This window comes from Apium graveolens, chromosome 6 (genome assembly GCF_009905375.1).
Source record: "Apium graveolens cultivar Ventura chromosome 6, ASM990537v1, whole genome shotgun sequence".
NCBI lineage: Eukaryota > Viridiplantae > Streptophyta > Magnoliopsida > Apiales > Apiaceae > Apium > Apium graveolens.
Window position 1 is genome coordinate 302,408,628 of NC_133652.1, and position 17,330 is coordinate 302,425,957.

The following is a 17,330-nucleotide window of genomic DNA, read 5'->3' on the forward strand; positions in this document are numbered from 1 at the left end:
GAGGGAGGAGAGAGAGAGAGAGAGAGGAGAGAAGAGAGAGGAGAGGGATGGATGAGGGACAGAACGGAGAGCAGAGAGAGAGAGGTTCGAGAGATTATGATGGTGAGATGATGGCCGGAGTTCAGAGAGATTGTGAGGGGAGAGAGGTGAGAGAGAGAGAGGGGTTCGAGAGAGAGAGAGAGACAGGTTTGAGAGAGAGAGAACAGTTTTCTGTTTTTTAGTTTTTAGTTTTTTTGTTTTGATTTTATGTCTGAAGATTGATTTTTGGGGGGAACCAAAATTTGGTTAAGGGGGGAGAATTTTGGGATTGGGGGAATGTAGAACTAAACTGAATGAAATTTCACTAACGGGGGAAGAAATGGTGGGCGCGAATTTTCTTTTTTTTTTTGGTGAATTTTAGACATCGGTTTAATTATAACCGATGTCTACAAAGAACAAAGATATCACAAAAACACGGGGTGATGTCAATACTCTTTTTAACATCAGTGGCAAAGTTAACCGATGTCTAATGTGTGATGTCTATTGACATTATTCTTGTAGTGAAAAATTCATTTGAATTGAACATGTTCTCTACAATTCACTTGTTTACAGAAGGTGTAGCATCATCAACAAATTTTCTCATTTTTCTATTATTTTCTTAGAAATGAGAATTGAGAAAAATTGAACAAAATTTAAAAATAGAAAAGTGGAAAACTTTTTATTAGAGTCCATTTATTTATAGACGAACGAAGTTGAACTAGACGACTGTTAATTCTGTTATGAAAGAATGCCCGAAATACACCACTTTTCACCTTCAACTACCCAAAATGCCCAGATGCGCGCGAACCGCCCAAAATATCCACGAAATACGCATTTTAAGGATGCGTATTCAGCCTTTTAAATTTTAACAAAGAATACGCATGTTCAACATGCGTATTCACTTTTTGTTTTACAAAGAATACGCATGTTGAACATGCGTATTCACAAAAAAACAAAAAGTGAATACGCATGTTGAACATGCGTAGTCTTTGTTAAAATTTTAAAAACTGGATCTGCATCCCCCACATGTGTATTCAGTGGGTAAAAAGGCGGAACATCCCGCCAATAAGTATTTTTGGCAAATTTTCCCAAATGGTGGGCATTTTGGTTTTTCACCCTTCTGTTATTGTGGTTATTTGTGACGACTGAGAATTTTGCGCCGTAATTAAGTAAATAAAGAATGTGTTATGTGATGTGATTATAATTAAGTGATGATTAGTTGTCTTATCTATATACTAGAGTTTAGGAGCGTGGATAAAAATGTTCCAATTTAAAGAGTCAGCTTAGAAGTTAAGCTATGGTGTCGGGCCGTCAAGTAGTGAATGAATGAATGAGTAAATAAAGTATTTCATCCTAAGTGACGTGTTGATTGGTAAAGATATTGAGAAGCGTAATCAAAACGCTGAGCGTCGGGTCGTCAGGTTGAACGTGACCCGGTACGCGTAAAAGAGTATAAAGATTAAAAAGGGATAGAATCTATGATCAGACCTGAGTCATTATGTGACTATATATGTGTGACTGTTTGACTGAGTGCATGACTATGTATTCTGTGTCAATTTGTTAATTTTAAAGGAATTACGTGATTTAAATAAAGGTTTAATTAACCTTCGCGCATTTTTATAAGATCATTCGAGTAAGATAAAAACATGGGATTTGTTCTGTTATCTTCGTAATGGTCCTAGAGACTTTTTAAAAATGATGAGTGAATTTAATTGTTGGTCTTTGCATTTTTAAATTGATTTTATGTGGAAAATGTATTTATTAAAGCAAGTTTGCGAAATTCATATAAAATCAACCGTTCGCTCAAAAATTCATTATGAGTAATGGTTGAAAAGCTAAATTCGAGATCTACGTGTTAAAGATTTTTATTTAAGGCAATTTCATCTTTCTGAGAGAAGCATTTACAGATTAACTCTATTTTCTTTTAAGGATAAAAAGAGAATCAAATTAAATAATAACTTAATTACCATATTACCCTCCCTTGGTAATATAAAATCACCCCACCTCCTTCTCTTTTCTTTTTCTTCCCGAGCCCTTCTCTTCTTTCTCTCTTTTCTCTCATTTCTTTCTCTCTCTCTCTCGGATTTTTTTCTCCCTCTCGGTACTCTCCCTCTCTTCACTCTCTCTCACTTGTTCTTCACTCATTTTCGGGTATAGAACCCTGATTGTGTGAGAAATAGAGATATCCACCTTGTATTCATTCATGCATGTAGCTATTTTTAAGTTTTATGGGAGAGATCAAAGTTGAGTTTGGTGGTTTTTGAGTTTGGCTTTCATGAAAACAAAAAGGGGTTTGTGTTTTGAATAAGGATGTGTGTTTGTATGTGTGTCTTACTTGTGTAAATGGGTGGTTGATGGTTGGAAACCCCCGAATGGGGGCACCACCGAGATGCCACTGCCACCGGTGATGAACTCCGGTGAACCGGTGGTGAGCTATGATGTTAAAAACTGAGTTCTAGAACCTTAAAATCAAATATTTGTGTTTGCATATGGTGTTTTGATTAAAAGGCCGAATGGCCCTTATTATTTTAGGAAATCAAGTTGATTGTATTGAAATACATGAGTTATTGATTTGATGTTGAAATATAGGTTGATTTGTGATTTAAAGATTAAGGATATCAAGTTGCATGTTTTGTTTTTGAAAAACCCGAATGGTTTTGATCTTTAAAAGTTGTTGATTTGAGTTAACTTGTTTAAAATGATGATGGATTGTTACTAGATTAAAAAGCAATGAAATTGTTGTTGCATGTTAAGTTCAGGTTCGAATTTTTGTGTTAATAAGAAAGGAAATTGAATTTTATGAGATAATCTTGGTAAACACTAAGTTTGTATGACCTAAAAGTGATTGCATGCTAGTTTTAAATAGGATCAAGATGTGCATGTCATTGATTTGTCCTTGAGATGTAAATTTGAGTTTAGCCGAATGAAATTAAGTTAAAAAGGGGATTAATGTGATGAATAAATGGATGCATGTTGTGATTTAGGTGAAATTCGATTGTGTTGAGAAACTTAGTTGGCTTACTTGATGAAAATGAAGTGTTTGCATGCGAGCATGTATGTATGATTTAGTTCGAATTATTGTTGATATAAGAGATGTTAGATTATGCTATGATTAAGGATGCATGGTGTAATTTTGAGAGATTTGATTGTATATATATTATTATGGTTCAAATTTTTATGATTAAAAGAAAGGAGAATAATTCTTTAATAATTTTGAATGAGTTGTGTGTGTATGTGTGAATTAAAATGAGTATTTGGTTGATTTTGTGTGATAAGGCCGAATAGGCCATAGGGATTAAAAGTCGAAAACTTGGTTTTTATGATCAAAAGGATGATTGAAGATGTATAAGTGAATATCTATGAATTTTCTTGCTTGATTGTAATATGTGGTTCGAATTAAGGAACAAAAGAAAAGGGAACTAAGTTGATTGATTTTAAAGAATATAAGTGATAGTTATGAACGTAAATGTTTGGTTGTGAATAGGTCTTGTACTCGTAAAAGAGTCGTGTTAGTGTGATTTGAGAAATAGCCAAGGTCGCTTTGATGGTTAAGTATATAAGGATATAAAAAACTATGAGAAAGGGATATGCTATGTGCTATGTGCTAAGTGCTATGTGCTAAGTGCTATGTGCTTATATGTATAAGTTATATTCGTATGCTCGAGTCAAAGATATAATCGAGTTAACATATAGAGTGATCGTTCCGGGAACGAGAGTGGGAATCTAATTAAGATTTTTGGTTTTATTATAGATTCAGAGCGTGAGGGCATTCAGGCTAGGAAAGGAAAGGATTTACTAGGTGGCAGTAGTTCAACTTTCAGGAAAGCAAATCCAGGCAAGTAACTCTGATTACTTGTGTAAACGGTTATAAAGAGAATGTTGTTCATACCATGTAGAGTATTGAACTGTTAAAATATGAAACCCTTGCTTTATGAAACCCTGATATTGATTTAAAGTACCCTTGTTCTTGATAACCTGTTATTGATAATCCTATTGATTTCACCCTTTGATAATCTATCTTTCTGTTCAAGTACCTATTAAGCCATGGATTATATTGAACCTTTTGATTATCCTTGTTAACCCTGTTTAATGATACCCTATTTCTCTTGATCACCCTATTGATCCCTAAATCAATGTTGATCCTTCTAATTTAGTGCCTTGTTATCCTTGATACAGAATTCTTGTAAATTGTTCCTTGCGTACCTTTGAATCATTCCCTGAACTTTGTTTCCTTAAAATCTGATTTAAGAATGAGTTTCGACTTGAAAAAGTCCGAATGATTTCAAATGCTTGGTAATGATAAAATGAATTTTAGAAAACCTATTTGTTTTTCCAACTCAATATTTTCCAAATGAATTCCTGATGGATTGGATTGGGACATAAGAGGCTAGTGGGACTAGTCCAGTCATGGTAAGAGACTAGTGGGACTAGTCCAACTTAAGGCTGAAATTATGTCGATTGGTACCTTAAAGACCGGAATGGAGGTCGATACGGGCTGATCACCCGTATATAATGAAATGGAAAGATAAAGTGATCCAATCAAGGGTTCTAAGTGATTATTTAAAAGGGAACTGAAACTTTTGTTCAGTAAATTAATTTTGAAAATGAAAATGGTTTACATTGCTTTGAAAAGAGTTGATTATGTCATTGTGGAGCTTAAAGCTCGAGAACCCTGATTCTTGAAATTGTTGATCATATGATTGATTCTATATCTTGAAATACTGTTGCTTTCCTCTATCGAAAGATCTATTTTGATCCTATAATGATTTGTGATGAATGTCGGCTTTCGTCCTGTTTCGAGCCTTGTTCCTTGAAAGCCCCTACTATTCTTCAGAAACCTTTCCTTAACCCAAAAAGATGGAAATCTGCCACCTAGATTAATTAAAGTAGAATGCCCTAGTTTGTTAAAGCATATTGTGATTTGATATTGTAGAACTGCTATATAGTTACTTGCTGAGTTTTATACTCATTTGTTTTGTCTTAATCTAACCATGGCAGTTAAGCAAGAAGATGGCCAGGCTTAGGCGCACTGCTCGTAAGAGCGTACCTGGTGGTCCCTACCGTGTTGAGGGCTTCCGGTTGCATAGCAGGTAGTGGTGATTATGAGTGAGCTCGCGCCTAGAAAGAGGTGTATAAAGATACAATGGGTTATCTGTGGGTTCCCAGCCGGAATCGATATTATTTATTTAATAATATTTTGGGTTTGTAAGTTATATAGTGTTGATTGGTAGTTGTGATCTTGTCTCATATTTTATCCTGTTAATCCTGTTAGTAGCTAATCGGGGTTTATGCATATTTAATTATTAGATTAGAGGTGTGTAAGTCCTCATTTCCTAATCCCGAGATTGAGGGCGTCACAAGTTGGTATCAGAGCTACAGGATCTAGTCCCTGAGACAAGTTAGGATTTAAAAAGGGGTATTTTGGGAATATATCTATATCGCGAGAGAGTTCGACTCATATAGAGTTGAGTTAGACTATTAGGTATAGTCTAAGGAAAGTGTTGATTGGTAAAGCGGAAACTAGAGTTAGGGTGTGAGTTAGCTGGAAGCTTTATTTAACCCTAACATTGTTTCTTGGTTGCTGTTTTGTGTTTTCTCTCAGGATCCTAGTAGTGGTAGTGACTCAGACTCAGAGATTAGTTTGACTGGTACCCCTGTGGACCCTATTCCACCCTCTCCAGAGGAGCTTGTGTATGTTAGTTCAGACCCAGAGGAGAACCCTTTTGAGAGTAGTGAGATCCTCATGCAGATGTCACCCTTGAGGCCAGATTCAGAGACCCCTGCCCATGAGCCAGAGTCGGAGATGCCTAAGACTGTTCATGTCAGTGTTGGTGGCAAGTTAGCCCAGGATCGAGACTTTGTGTACTCCCGCATTCCTGAGTTGGGAGCTTTGGTAGATAGGTTGATTCGGGATTCTAGGCAGAGGACTTCAGTGGTGATGGAGGAGTGGAGAGCTAGGATTCAGTTGGTGGAGCAGGTTTCCAGGAGGAGATTGGATGAGGGACCATCCACTAGTGATGCTGATGCTGAGGCCCGGAGGTTGCATAAGATCATTCGCTGGATGTTGGTTGTGTTGAGAGAGATTCTAGATGATTAGACGGGACTGTTGGTTGAGCCCGTAGATTGTTGTTGTTTTTCAGCGCCGGTAGGCTTTGGGATACTTGGTCAGATGCCGGGATCCCTTTTTCATTTATCTTGATGTATTTCAGACCAGTGTAGTAGTAGTAGTAGTTGGAAGTTAGGGGTAGATAGGGGGATGTTTTCCCATTTTTCCTCTATTTAACCCTGCTATTTATTGTACCTTGTTTCAGAACCTTAATATCCAGAATATTCCCTATGTAACCTTTGTTTAAATAAATCTATTATCTTGCTTTCCTTTTTGCACCTTGATTATCTTAAACTGTTCTCAATGCCATGTTTTAATACAACCATATTTTCGTACAACCATGTTTTAAAGATCATAAAACCCTATTTCGTGCCATGATAAAATAACACTGATATGAGAATTATGTAGTAATAGGATTGCATGTGCAAATTGGGTAAAACTTAAAACCCACAAAAGAGATTTCATAGAAACTGTTGTTATGCCATGCTATCGTATTGCTAAATAATTGCTCAATCAGGTTTGTAAGAAATGGCCAACTCACCAGATCACCAAGAAGAAGAAATTCCCACCCAAGACCCAGAAATAAACCCAGAAACCACTATGATGAGTAGAATTGCTCAGCTTTTGTAACAACCTGTGGCCCCTTTAGTTGGAAATTTCAAGCACTTTCAATCTGTTCATCCTCCAGAGTTCTTAGGTTTTCCAGACCCAATTAAAGCACAGTTGTGGTTAAGAGAGATGGAAAAAGCCTTTGAGTTAGCAGAAGTTAAGGATGATAAGAAAGCTCAGTATGGGAGTCTTCTAAGGCGTTGTTGGAAGGCAAAGACTTATCTTGGGAGAAGTTCACTGAGATGTTTCTGGAAAAGTATTTGCCAAGCTATATGCAAGATCAATTGGAGATGAAATTTCTGGATCTTAGACAGGAGGAAATATCGGTAGCAGAATATGAGGTGAAGTTTTCGGAATTGTCAAGGTTCGTACCTGAGTACGTGAATACGGAAGCGAAGAAGGCTAAGAGGTTCCAGCAGGGACTCAAGCCGTGGATTAGGAGTCAAATAGCAATGTTGGAGATTAAGAATTATGCTGCTTTGGTTCAGAAAGCAATGATAGTGGAAGGTGAGCGGGAAGCTGCTCGAAGAGAAAATGAAGGAAGAAATAGGAAGTTTGAAAGCTCTGAGCAAGAGCAAGGAAGCTCAAAGTTCAGAGGGAAGTTTGAGAAGAATGGTGGAGGTCAGAACCAAAAGTTCCAGAAGTTTAGACCCGGGAATGGAGCTCAGAAGAACCGTTTCCAGAAAGCTAGACAACCGGGGAAGGATAGCAGGCCCCAGATGCAAGAATGCAGGAACTGTGGAAAGAGACACCTGGGGAGGTGTAATAAGCTGGACATAACGTGTTTTAAGTGCAACCAGAAGGGGCATTATTCTTCAGAATGTTCAAATGGAGTAAGGAAGCCTGATTTGGCTTGTTTCAAGTGTGGCAAAGTGGGCCATATGGCCAGAAATTGCAAGGAGCCTGTGCAGAAGGTTAATGTTCTCAGAATTGCTGGACCGCCGTCTCTCCCAGCACCATCAGCTAAACCCAGAGCTAGAACCTTTAACATGACAATGAAAGATGTGGTGCAAGAGATGGACGTGGTAGCAGGTATGCTTGTTATAAACTCAGTAGAAGTAAAAGTTTTGATGGATTCTGGAGCAACTAGATCTTTTATCTCTGAAAGTATTCTTGATAAGTTAAATTGTGTTGCGTACCCTCTAGAGCCTAATTTGATTATAAAGGTAGAAAATCAAGAGAAAGTTGTTGTTAATAAGATTTGTCCTGATTGTGATGTGTCTATAGAAGGTCGGCACTTTTCTGCTGACTTAATTCCTTTTAAGTAAGGAGAATTTGAGGTTATACTAGGAATGGATTGGTTGTCAAACCATGAGGCGCAAATAGAATGTAAAAGTAAAAAGGTGAAGTTAAGAACCAAGGATGGTAAGGAAGTGATATTTAAAGGAAAGAGGTAAGAGAAGAAATTTCTAACGGCTATTGAGGCAAGAAGATTAATACGTCAAGGATGCGAAGTTTATTTGGCTCATGTCGTGGACGTGGAGAAAGAATCTGTAAAGATCAAGGATATTCCGGTAGTAAGAGATTTTCCGGATGTGTTTCCTGATGAATTGCCTGGACTACCTCCAGACAGAGAGATCGAGTTTACGATTGACTTGGCTCCTGGTACGGAACCAGTGTCGAAAGCTCCCTATCGCATGGCGTCGGTCGAAATGAAGGAATTGGCAGCTCAGTTGCAAGAGTTGTTGGACAAAGGAGTGATCCGACCGAGTGTATCCCCGTGGGGCACACCGGTGTTATTTGTAAAGAAAAAGGATGGAAGTATGCGGTTGTGCATCGATTACCGTGAGCTGAATAAGTTGACGATCAAGAATAAGTATCCTCTACCACGGATCGATGACTTGTTTGACCAGTTGAAAGGAGCTTCGTGTTTCTCAAAAATTGATTTAAGATCTGGGTATCATCAGTTAAAGATTAAAGCGGAAGATATACACAAGACAGCGTTCCGAACGAGATACGGACATTATAAGTTTTTGGTAATGGCATTTTGCTTGATGAATGCGCCAGCTGCATTTATGGATCTTATTAACAGAGTGTTCAAGCAGTTTTTGGATAAGTTCATTATTGTATTTATCGACGATATACTGATTTACTCCAAGACGGAAGAAGATCATAAAAAGCATTTGAGGATTTCCTTGGAAATTCTGCGAAAAGAGAAGTTGTATGCGAAGTTTTTAAAGGGTGAATTTTGGCTAAAGGAAGTGCAATTTCTTGGTCATGTAGTTAATAAAGAAGGAATTAAAGTGGACCCAGCCAAGATAGAAGCTATAATGAATTGGGAAAGACCCAAGACTCCGACGGAAGTTAGAAGTTTTCTGGGATTGGCCGGATATTATAGAAGATTTGTGCAAGATTTCTCAAAGATTGCCGTTCCATTGACAAAGTTAACGAGAAAGAACGAGAAGTTTGTTTGGACAGAAAAGTGTGAGGAAAGTTTTCAGGAGTTAAAGAAGAGATTGGTAACCGCCCCAGTGTTGGTATTACCAGATGATAAAGGGGAATTTGTGATATTCAGTGATGCTTCATATAAAGGACTTGGATGCGTGTTAATGTAACACGGGAAGGTAATAGCATATGCATCAAGGCAACTCAAGCCGCATGAGCAAAAGTATCCAATGCATGATTTGGAATTGGCAGCAATTGTGTTTGCCCTTAAGATTTGGAGGCATTATTTGTACGGGGAAAAGTGCGAGATTTATACGGACCATAAGAGCTTAAAGTATATCTTTACTCACAAAGAATTGAATATGCAACAAAGAAGGTGGTTGGAATTGATCAAAGATTATGATTGTGCGATAAACTATCATCCTGGAAAGGTAATGTGGTAGCTGATGCTTTAAGTCGAAAGGAAAGGTTGAATATGTTAACGTCATCGGAAGAATTAATCAAGGACTTTGACAAGATGGAAATAGAGGTGCAGACTCCAGAATATGAAGGTGAGGCTATGTATGTAATGTTGTTTCAACCTGAAATTTTGGAAAAGATTCGATGCTGTCAAGAGCAAATGATGAGTCGCGAAAAGGATAAGTTGACGGGAGAAGAAATTAAAACTCAAAAGGATGGAAAAGGGATATACCGTGTTAACTCGCGTATTTGGATACCTAATGTCGTAGAACTAAAGCACGAGATTTTGCAAGAAGCGCATAACTCGAGATTTTCAATTCACCCTGGGAGTACGAAGATGTACCAGGATTTGAAAGAAAATTATTGGTGGCCAAACATGAAAAAGGAAATTGCGGAATGGATAAGTAAATGTTACACGTTCCAAAGAGTTAAAGCGGAACATCAAAGGCCAAGCGGATTGCTTCAGCCACTGGACATACCTGAATGGAAATGGGAACATATCGTGATGGATTTCATGGTAGGATTACCTAAAACCAAGTCAAATCACGATGCGATTTGGGTGGTAATCGATCGGTTGACAAATTCAGCACATTTCTTGCTGATAAATGAAAGGTTTTCATTGGAAAAGTTGGTCAAATTGTATCTGGATGAGATCGTGATGCGTCATGGAGTTCCTGTATCTATCGTGTCTGATAGAGATCCAAGGTTTAATTCGAGATTTTGGCGACAATTCCATGATCATTTGGGAACGAAGTTGAAAATGAGTACGGCATATCATCCGCAGACATACGGACAAAGTGAAAGGACAATTCAGACGATTGAAGACATGTTGCGAACCTGTGCAATAGATTTCAAAGGAACTTGGGACGATCATTTGCCCTTAATTGAGTTTTTCTACAACAACTGTTATCACGCGAGTATTGGCATGCCGCCTTATGAAGCGTTGTATGGAAGAAAGTGTAGATCCCCTACTTATTGGGATGAAGTTGGTGAGCGCAAGTTAATTGGCCCAGAGCTAGTTCAGCAAACGAAGGAAAAGGTTGAAATAATTCGAAAGAGATTAATTGCAGCTCAAGATCGACAGGCAAAGTACGCAAATCAAGAACGGAAAGATGTGCAATTCGAAATTGGAGACAAAGTCTTGTTAAAGATATCTCCTTGGAAAGGTTTAACTCAATTTGGAAAGAAAGGAAAGCTAAGTTCAAGGTACATTGGACCATTTGAAGTATTGCGTTAAGTTGGGAAAGTGGCGTATGAATTGGCGCTACCGCCGCAAATGCAACATCTGCATAATGTGTTTCATTTATCTCTCCTGAAGAGGTATAATGCTGATGCGAGCCATGTGATCGAGTTGGAACCAGTGGAAATCCAACCAGATTTGTCCTATGTGGAACAGCCAGTGCGAATTTTGGATCGAAAAGAAAGGACGCTTAGAAATAAAGTTGTACCTCTAGTTAGAGTGTTGTGGAGAAATCCGTTAGTCGAGGAATCGACTTGGGAATTAGAAAGTGAAATGAAAGAAAAGTATCCCCATCTGTTTGCTTAGATTAGATTCTGGGGACAGAATCCTTTTAAGGAGGGTAGATTGTGACGACTGAGAATTTTGCGTCGTAATTAAGTAAATAAAGAATGTGTTATGTGATGTGATTATAATTAAGTGATTAAGTGATGATTAGTTGTCTTATCTGTATACTAGAGTTTAGGAGCGTGGATAAAAGCGTTCCAATCTAAAGAGTCAGCTTAGAAGTTAAGCTATGGTATCGGGCCGTCAGGTAGAAAGGAACCCGTCCTAAAATGGAATTAAAGAATATAAAATGTGAATCATGTATGATTGAATGAATGAATGAATAAATAAAGTATTTCGTCCTAAGTGACATGTTGATTGGTAAAGATATTGAGAAGCGTAATCAAAACGCTGAGCGTCGGGCCGTCAGGTTGAACGTGACCCGGTACGCGTAAAAGAGTATAAAGATTAAAAAGGGATAGAATCTATGATCAGACCTGAGTCGTTATGTGACTGTATATGTGTGATTGTTTGACTGAGTGCATGACTATGTGTTCTGTGTCAATTTGTGAATTTTAAAGGAATTACGTGATTTAAATAAAGGTTTAATTAACCTTCGCGCATTTTTATAAAATCATTCGAGTAAGATAAAAACATGGGATTTGTTCTGTTATCTTCGTAATGGTCCTAGAGACTTTTTAAAAATGATGAGTGAATTTAATTGTTGGTCATTGCATTTTTAAATTGATTTTATGTGGAAAATGTATTTATTAAAGCAAGTTTGCGAAATTCATATAAAATCAACCGTTCGCTCAAAAATTCATTATGAGTAATGGTTGGAAAGCTAAATTCGAGATCTACGTGTTAAAGATTTTTATTCAAGGCAATTTCATCTTTCCGAAAGAAGCATTTGCAGATTAACTCTATTTTCTTTTAAGGATAAAAAGAGAATCAAATTAAACAATAACTTAATTACCATATTACCCTCCCTTGGTAATATAAAATCACCCCACCTCCTTCTCTTTTCTTTTTCTTCCCGAGCCCTTCTCTTCTTTCTCTCTTTTCTCTCATTTCTTTCTCTCTCTCTCTCGGATTTTTCTCTCCCTCTCGGTACTCTCTCTCTCTTCACTCTCTCTCACTTGTTCTTCACTCATTTTCGGGTATAGAACCCTGATTGTGTGAGAAATAGAGATATCCACTTGTATTCATTCATGCATGTAGCTATTTTTAAGTTTTTGGGAGAGATCAAAGTTGAGTTTGGTGGTTTTTGAGTTCGGCTTTCATGAAAACAAAAAAGGGTTTGTGTTTTGAATAAGGATGTGTGTTTGCATGTGTGTCTTACTTGTGTAAATGGGTGGTTGATGGTTGGAAACCCCCGAATGGGGGCACCACCGAGATGCCACCGCCACCGGTGATGAACTCCGGTGAACCGGTGGTGAGCTATGATGTTAAAAACTGAGCTCTAGAACCTTAAAATCAAATATTTGTGTTTGCATGTGGTGTTTTGAGTAAAAAGCCGAATGGCCCTTACTATTTTAGGAAATCAAGTTGATTATATTGAAATGCATGAGTTATTGATTTGATGTTGAAATATAGGTTGATTTGTGATTTAAAGATTAAGGATATCAAGTTGCATGTTTTGTTTTTGAAAAACCCGAATGGTTTTGATCTTTAAAAGTTGTTGATTTGAGTTAACTTGTTTAAAATGATGATGGATTGTTATTAGATTAAAAAGGAATGAAATTGTTGTTGCATGCTAAGTTTAGGTTCGAATTTTTGTGTTAATAAGAAAGGAAATTGAATTTTGTGAGATAATCTTGGTAAACACTAAGTTTGTATGACCTAAAAGTGATTGCATGCTAGTTTTAAAGAGGATCAAGATGTGCATGTCATTGATTTGTCCTTGAGATGTAAATTTGAGTTTAACCGAATGAAATTAAGTTAAAAAGGGGATTAATGTGATGAATAAATGGATGCATGTTGTGATTTAGGTGAAATTCGATTGTGTTGAGAAACTTAGTTGGCTTACTTGATGAAAATGAAGTGTTTGCATGCGAGCATGTATGTATGATTTAGTTCGAATTATTGTTGATATAAGAGATGTTAGATTATGCTATGATTAAGGATGCATGGTGTAATTTTGAGAGATTTGATTGTGTATATATAATTATGGTTCGAATTTTTATGATTAAAAGAAAGGAGAATAATTCTTTAATAATTTTGAATGAGTTGTGTGTGTGTGTGAATTAAAGTGAGTATTTAGTTGATTTTGTGTGATAAGGCCGAATAGGCCATGGGGATTAAAAGTCGAAAACTTGGTTTTTATGATCAAAAGGATGATTGAAGATGTATAAGTGAATATCTATGAATTTGCTTGCTTGATTGTAATATGTGGTTCGAATTAAGGAACAAAAGAAAAGGGAACTAAGTTGATTGATTTTAAAGAATATAAGTGATAGTTATGAACGTAAATGTTTGGTTGTGAATAGGTCTTGTACTCGTAAAAGAGTCGTGTTAGTGTGATTTGAGAAATAACCAAGGTCGCTTTGATGGTTAAGTATATAAGGATATAAAAAACTACGAGAAAGGGATATGTTATGTGCTAAGTGCTATGTGCTTATATGTATAAGCTATATTCGTATGCTCGAGTCAAAGATATAATCGAGTTATCGTATAGAGTGATCGTTCCCGGGACGAGAGTGGGAATCTAATTAAGATTTCTGGTTTTATTGTAGATTCGGAGCGTGAGGGCATTCAGGCTAGGAAAGGAAAGGATTTACTAGGTGGCAGTAGTTCAACTTTCAGGAAAGCAAATCCAGGCAAGTAACTCTGATTACTTGTGTAAACGGTTATAAAGAGAATGTTGTTCATACCATATAGAGTATTGAACTGTTAAAATATGAAACCCTTGCTTTATGAAACCCTGATATTGATTTGAAGTACCCTTGTTCTTGATAACCTGTTATTGATAATCCTATTGATTTCACCCTTTGATAATCTGTCTTTCTGTTCAAGTACCTATTAAGCCATGGATTATATTGAACCTTTTGATTATCCTTGTTAACCCTGTTTAATGATACCCTGTTTCTCTTGATCACCCTATTGATCCCTAAATCAATGTTGATCCTTCTAATTTAGTGCCTTGTTATCCTTGATATAGAATTCTTGTGAATTGTTCCTTGCGTACCTTTGAATCACTCCCTAAACTTTGTTTCCTTAAAATCTGATTTAAGAATGAGTTTCGACTTGAAAAAATCCGAATGATTTCAAATGCTTGGTAATGATAAAATGAATTTTAGGAAACCTATTTGTTTTTCCAACTCAAGGTTTTCCAAATGAATTCCTGATGTATTGGATTGGGACGTAAGAGGCTAGTGGGACTAGTCCAGTCATGGTAAGAGACTAGTGGGACTAGTCCAACTTAAGGCTGAAATTATGTCGATTGGTACCTTAAAGACCGGAATGGAGGTCGATACGGGCTGATCACCCGTATATAATGAAATGGAAAGATAAAGTGATCCAATCAAGGGTTCTAAGTGATTATTTAAAAGGGAACTGAAACTTTTGTTCAGTAAATTGATTTTGAAAATGAAAATGGTTTATATTGCTTTGAAAAGAGTTGATTATGTTATTGTGGAACTTAAAGCTCGAGAACCCTGATTCTTGAAATTGTTGATCATATGATTGATTCTATATCTTGAAATATTGTTGCTTTCCTCTATCGAAAGATCTATTTTGATCCTATAATGATTTGTGATGAATATCGGCTTTCGTCCTGTTTCGAGCCTTGTTCCTTGAAAGCCCCTACTATTCTTCAGAAACCTTTCCTTAACCCAAAAAGATGGAAATCTGCCACCTAGATTAATTAAAGTAGAATGCCCTAGTTTGTTAAAGCATATTGTGATTTGATATTGTAGAACTGCTATATAGTTACTTGCTGAGTTTTATACTCATTTGTTTTGTCTTAATCTAACCATGGCAGTTAAGCAAGAAGATGGCCAGGATTAGGCGCACTGCTCGTAAGAGCGTACCTGGTGGTCCCTACCGTGTTGAGGGCTTCCGGTTGCCAGAGCAGGTAGTGGTGATTATGAGTGAGCTCGCGCCTAGAAAGAGGTGTATAAAGATACAATGGGTTATCTGTGGGTTCCCATCCAGAATCGATATTGTTTATTTAATAATATTTTGGGTTTGTAAGTTATATAGTATTGATTGTTGTTGTGATCTTGTCTCATACTTTATCATGTTGATCCTGTTAGTAGCTAATCGGGGTTTATGCATATTTAATTATTAGATTAGAGGTGTGTGAGTCCTCATTTCCTAACCCCGAGATTGAGGGCGTCACATTATTTGTTAGAAAATTTAATAATCTGAACGAATCTATATTCTTCTTGACGAGTTGACAAAAATTACTTGATTGAACGATCCATTAAACCACATACGACATGGCTTCACCTTATTATAATTTGATTATTTCTCGTATTATTTGTAAGCAATTTTACATAATAATAATAAGAAGAAGAAAAATATTATTAATATTAATAATATTATTATTATTAAAAAAGAAATATTATAATTATTCATACACTTTTATAGATGATATCTATATATCATTTTATTGATGTAAGATAATAATACAAAAAAAAATATTATATTTGATAAATATAATATAATAGAAATTGTAAATCAATTTAACAAAAAACGTCACTCATTTTCTTTCATATTAATTTATTTTTTTAACGAACAAGCGAAAGATATAATAAAATATTGTAACAAATTCATAACAGACCTTTGAATTAATCAAATTGTGAAACAAAAAAAAAGCTAAACAAATAGTCGATTTATTTTCATATCGCTTGACACATACAATATTCAAAATTTTCAATGTAAAAACTATTATAATGACATCTCGAACAATCCAACTTACACCAATTGTGAAACTAGTAACCTCACAATTAACCTTCACATAAGCATCATCAGTAACCCAATATTGAGAACTATCACTTCCATCAACTGATAATATAATTCGAACATGGATACAATACTTTCTTTGAGGGTTAGAAGGAGCCTTACTGAAGAATATCATGACTCCATATAGTTTCCGCAACAGTATCAATTGATTCCTATAACATATTACCAATGAATTTATTAAAAGAAATATGTCTGACTAGTACCACCAGAAGAATTAGCTTCATTGTTTGGATTGTTCATTGCATGTAGTGAGAATACAATTAAAAATGTAGTGGATTTTGTTCTCTGGGGATCTACATACCGATTTATATACCACAAAAATATTGATGCCTCTAATTTTAGAATGCCAATACCAGGGCTCGGTTGTAGTTGTATATGAACCTTGACACCAGTTATAATAGCATACTCAACAGCCGAATCAATGTCAATTATATTGTGATTTACAACCTGCGTTAAATTGGGCTCTTAGTTGTGAAGTTATACTTGTATAATTTATCTCTGCATATGGAATTACTAAAACCAGAGGCATCATATTCTTGTGGTTTATTGATCCCAATGGAATAAAGTCCACTATGAGTTCAATTATAAAATCCCCACTACATGTAGTCAACAACCATAATAATTGAGTTAATTCCTCAAGTGGTTCTTGTCAAGTTTCACGTATCACTTCTAATTGGGACATGCAGCAGCCAGGTGACTACTGAAACACACCAAATGCATCGGGTATAAGTTTAGCACATATAATAAGTGCTTAAAATGATGAAATCCAATTCATGAAACAAATTTAAAGAACTTACTAAAACTTCCACCAAACTCAGAGACCGCACGAAATAGCACATATAGCTCACGTGTCCATTGTAGGTGAGGCTTACTCAATCAAAACAACGAACGGTCTAACTGGAAGATTTAAACCTCCTCTTCATCTCACTGTTCTTGTTGTGGTGCTCGCTTTTACTGTCCTCGCTGTTATAACACAATTAAGTCACCCAATCTTTGATTCAAGTGTTGCACAGGGGGCTTGATGATAGTGTTGCACATGCAGAACTTGATGATAAAATGCCAATTGTTTGAACCATTTTATCATCAAGCTTCCCATATGCAGCACTATCATCTAACCCCACTATCATCAAGCCCCCATGTGCAGCACTTGAATTAAGGGTTGGGTGATCCAGTTGTGTGCCAACAGCGAGAATAGTAAAGGTCGGCATCGTAGCAATGCAAAGAGATGAAGAGGAGGTTCAAGTTGTCCAGTTAGATTGTTCATTATTTTAATTGGGTAAG

The 17,330-nt window shown here is 36.4% G+C and overlaps 1 protein-coding gene across 1 annotated transcript in view; it reads right to left on the minus strand.

The window, feature by feature from the left end:
• The window catches only part of LOC141666335 (uncharacterized), a 25,172-nt gene extending 7,915 nt beyond the window's left edge, over positions 1 to 17,257 (minus strand). Inside the window, exon 1 of the mRNA XM_074472325.1 lies at positions 17,086 to 17,257. Within this exon, the coding sequence (XP_074328426.1) occupies positions 17,086 to 17,257 (172 nt within the window). The remainder of the gene's footprint in view (positions 1 to 17,085) is intronic.
• Positions 17,258 to 17,330: the final 73 nt, after the last annotated feature.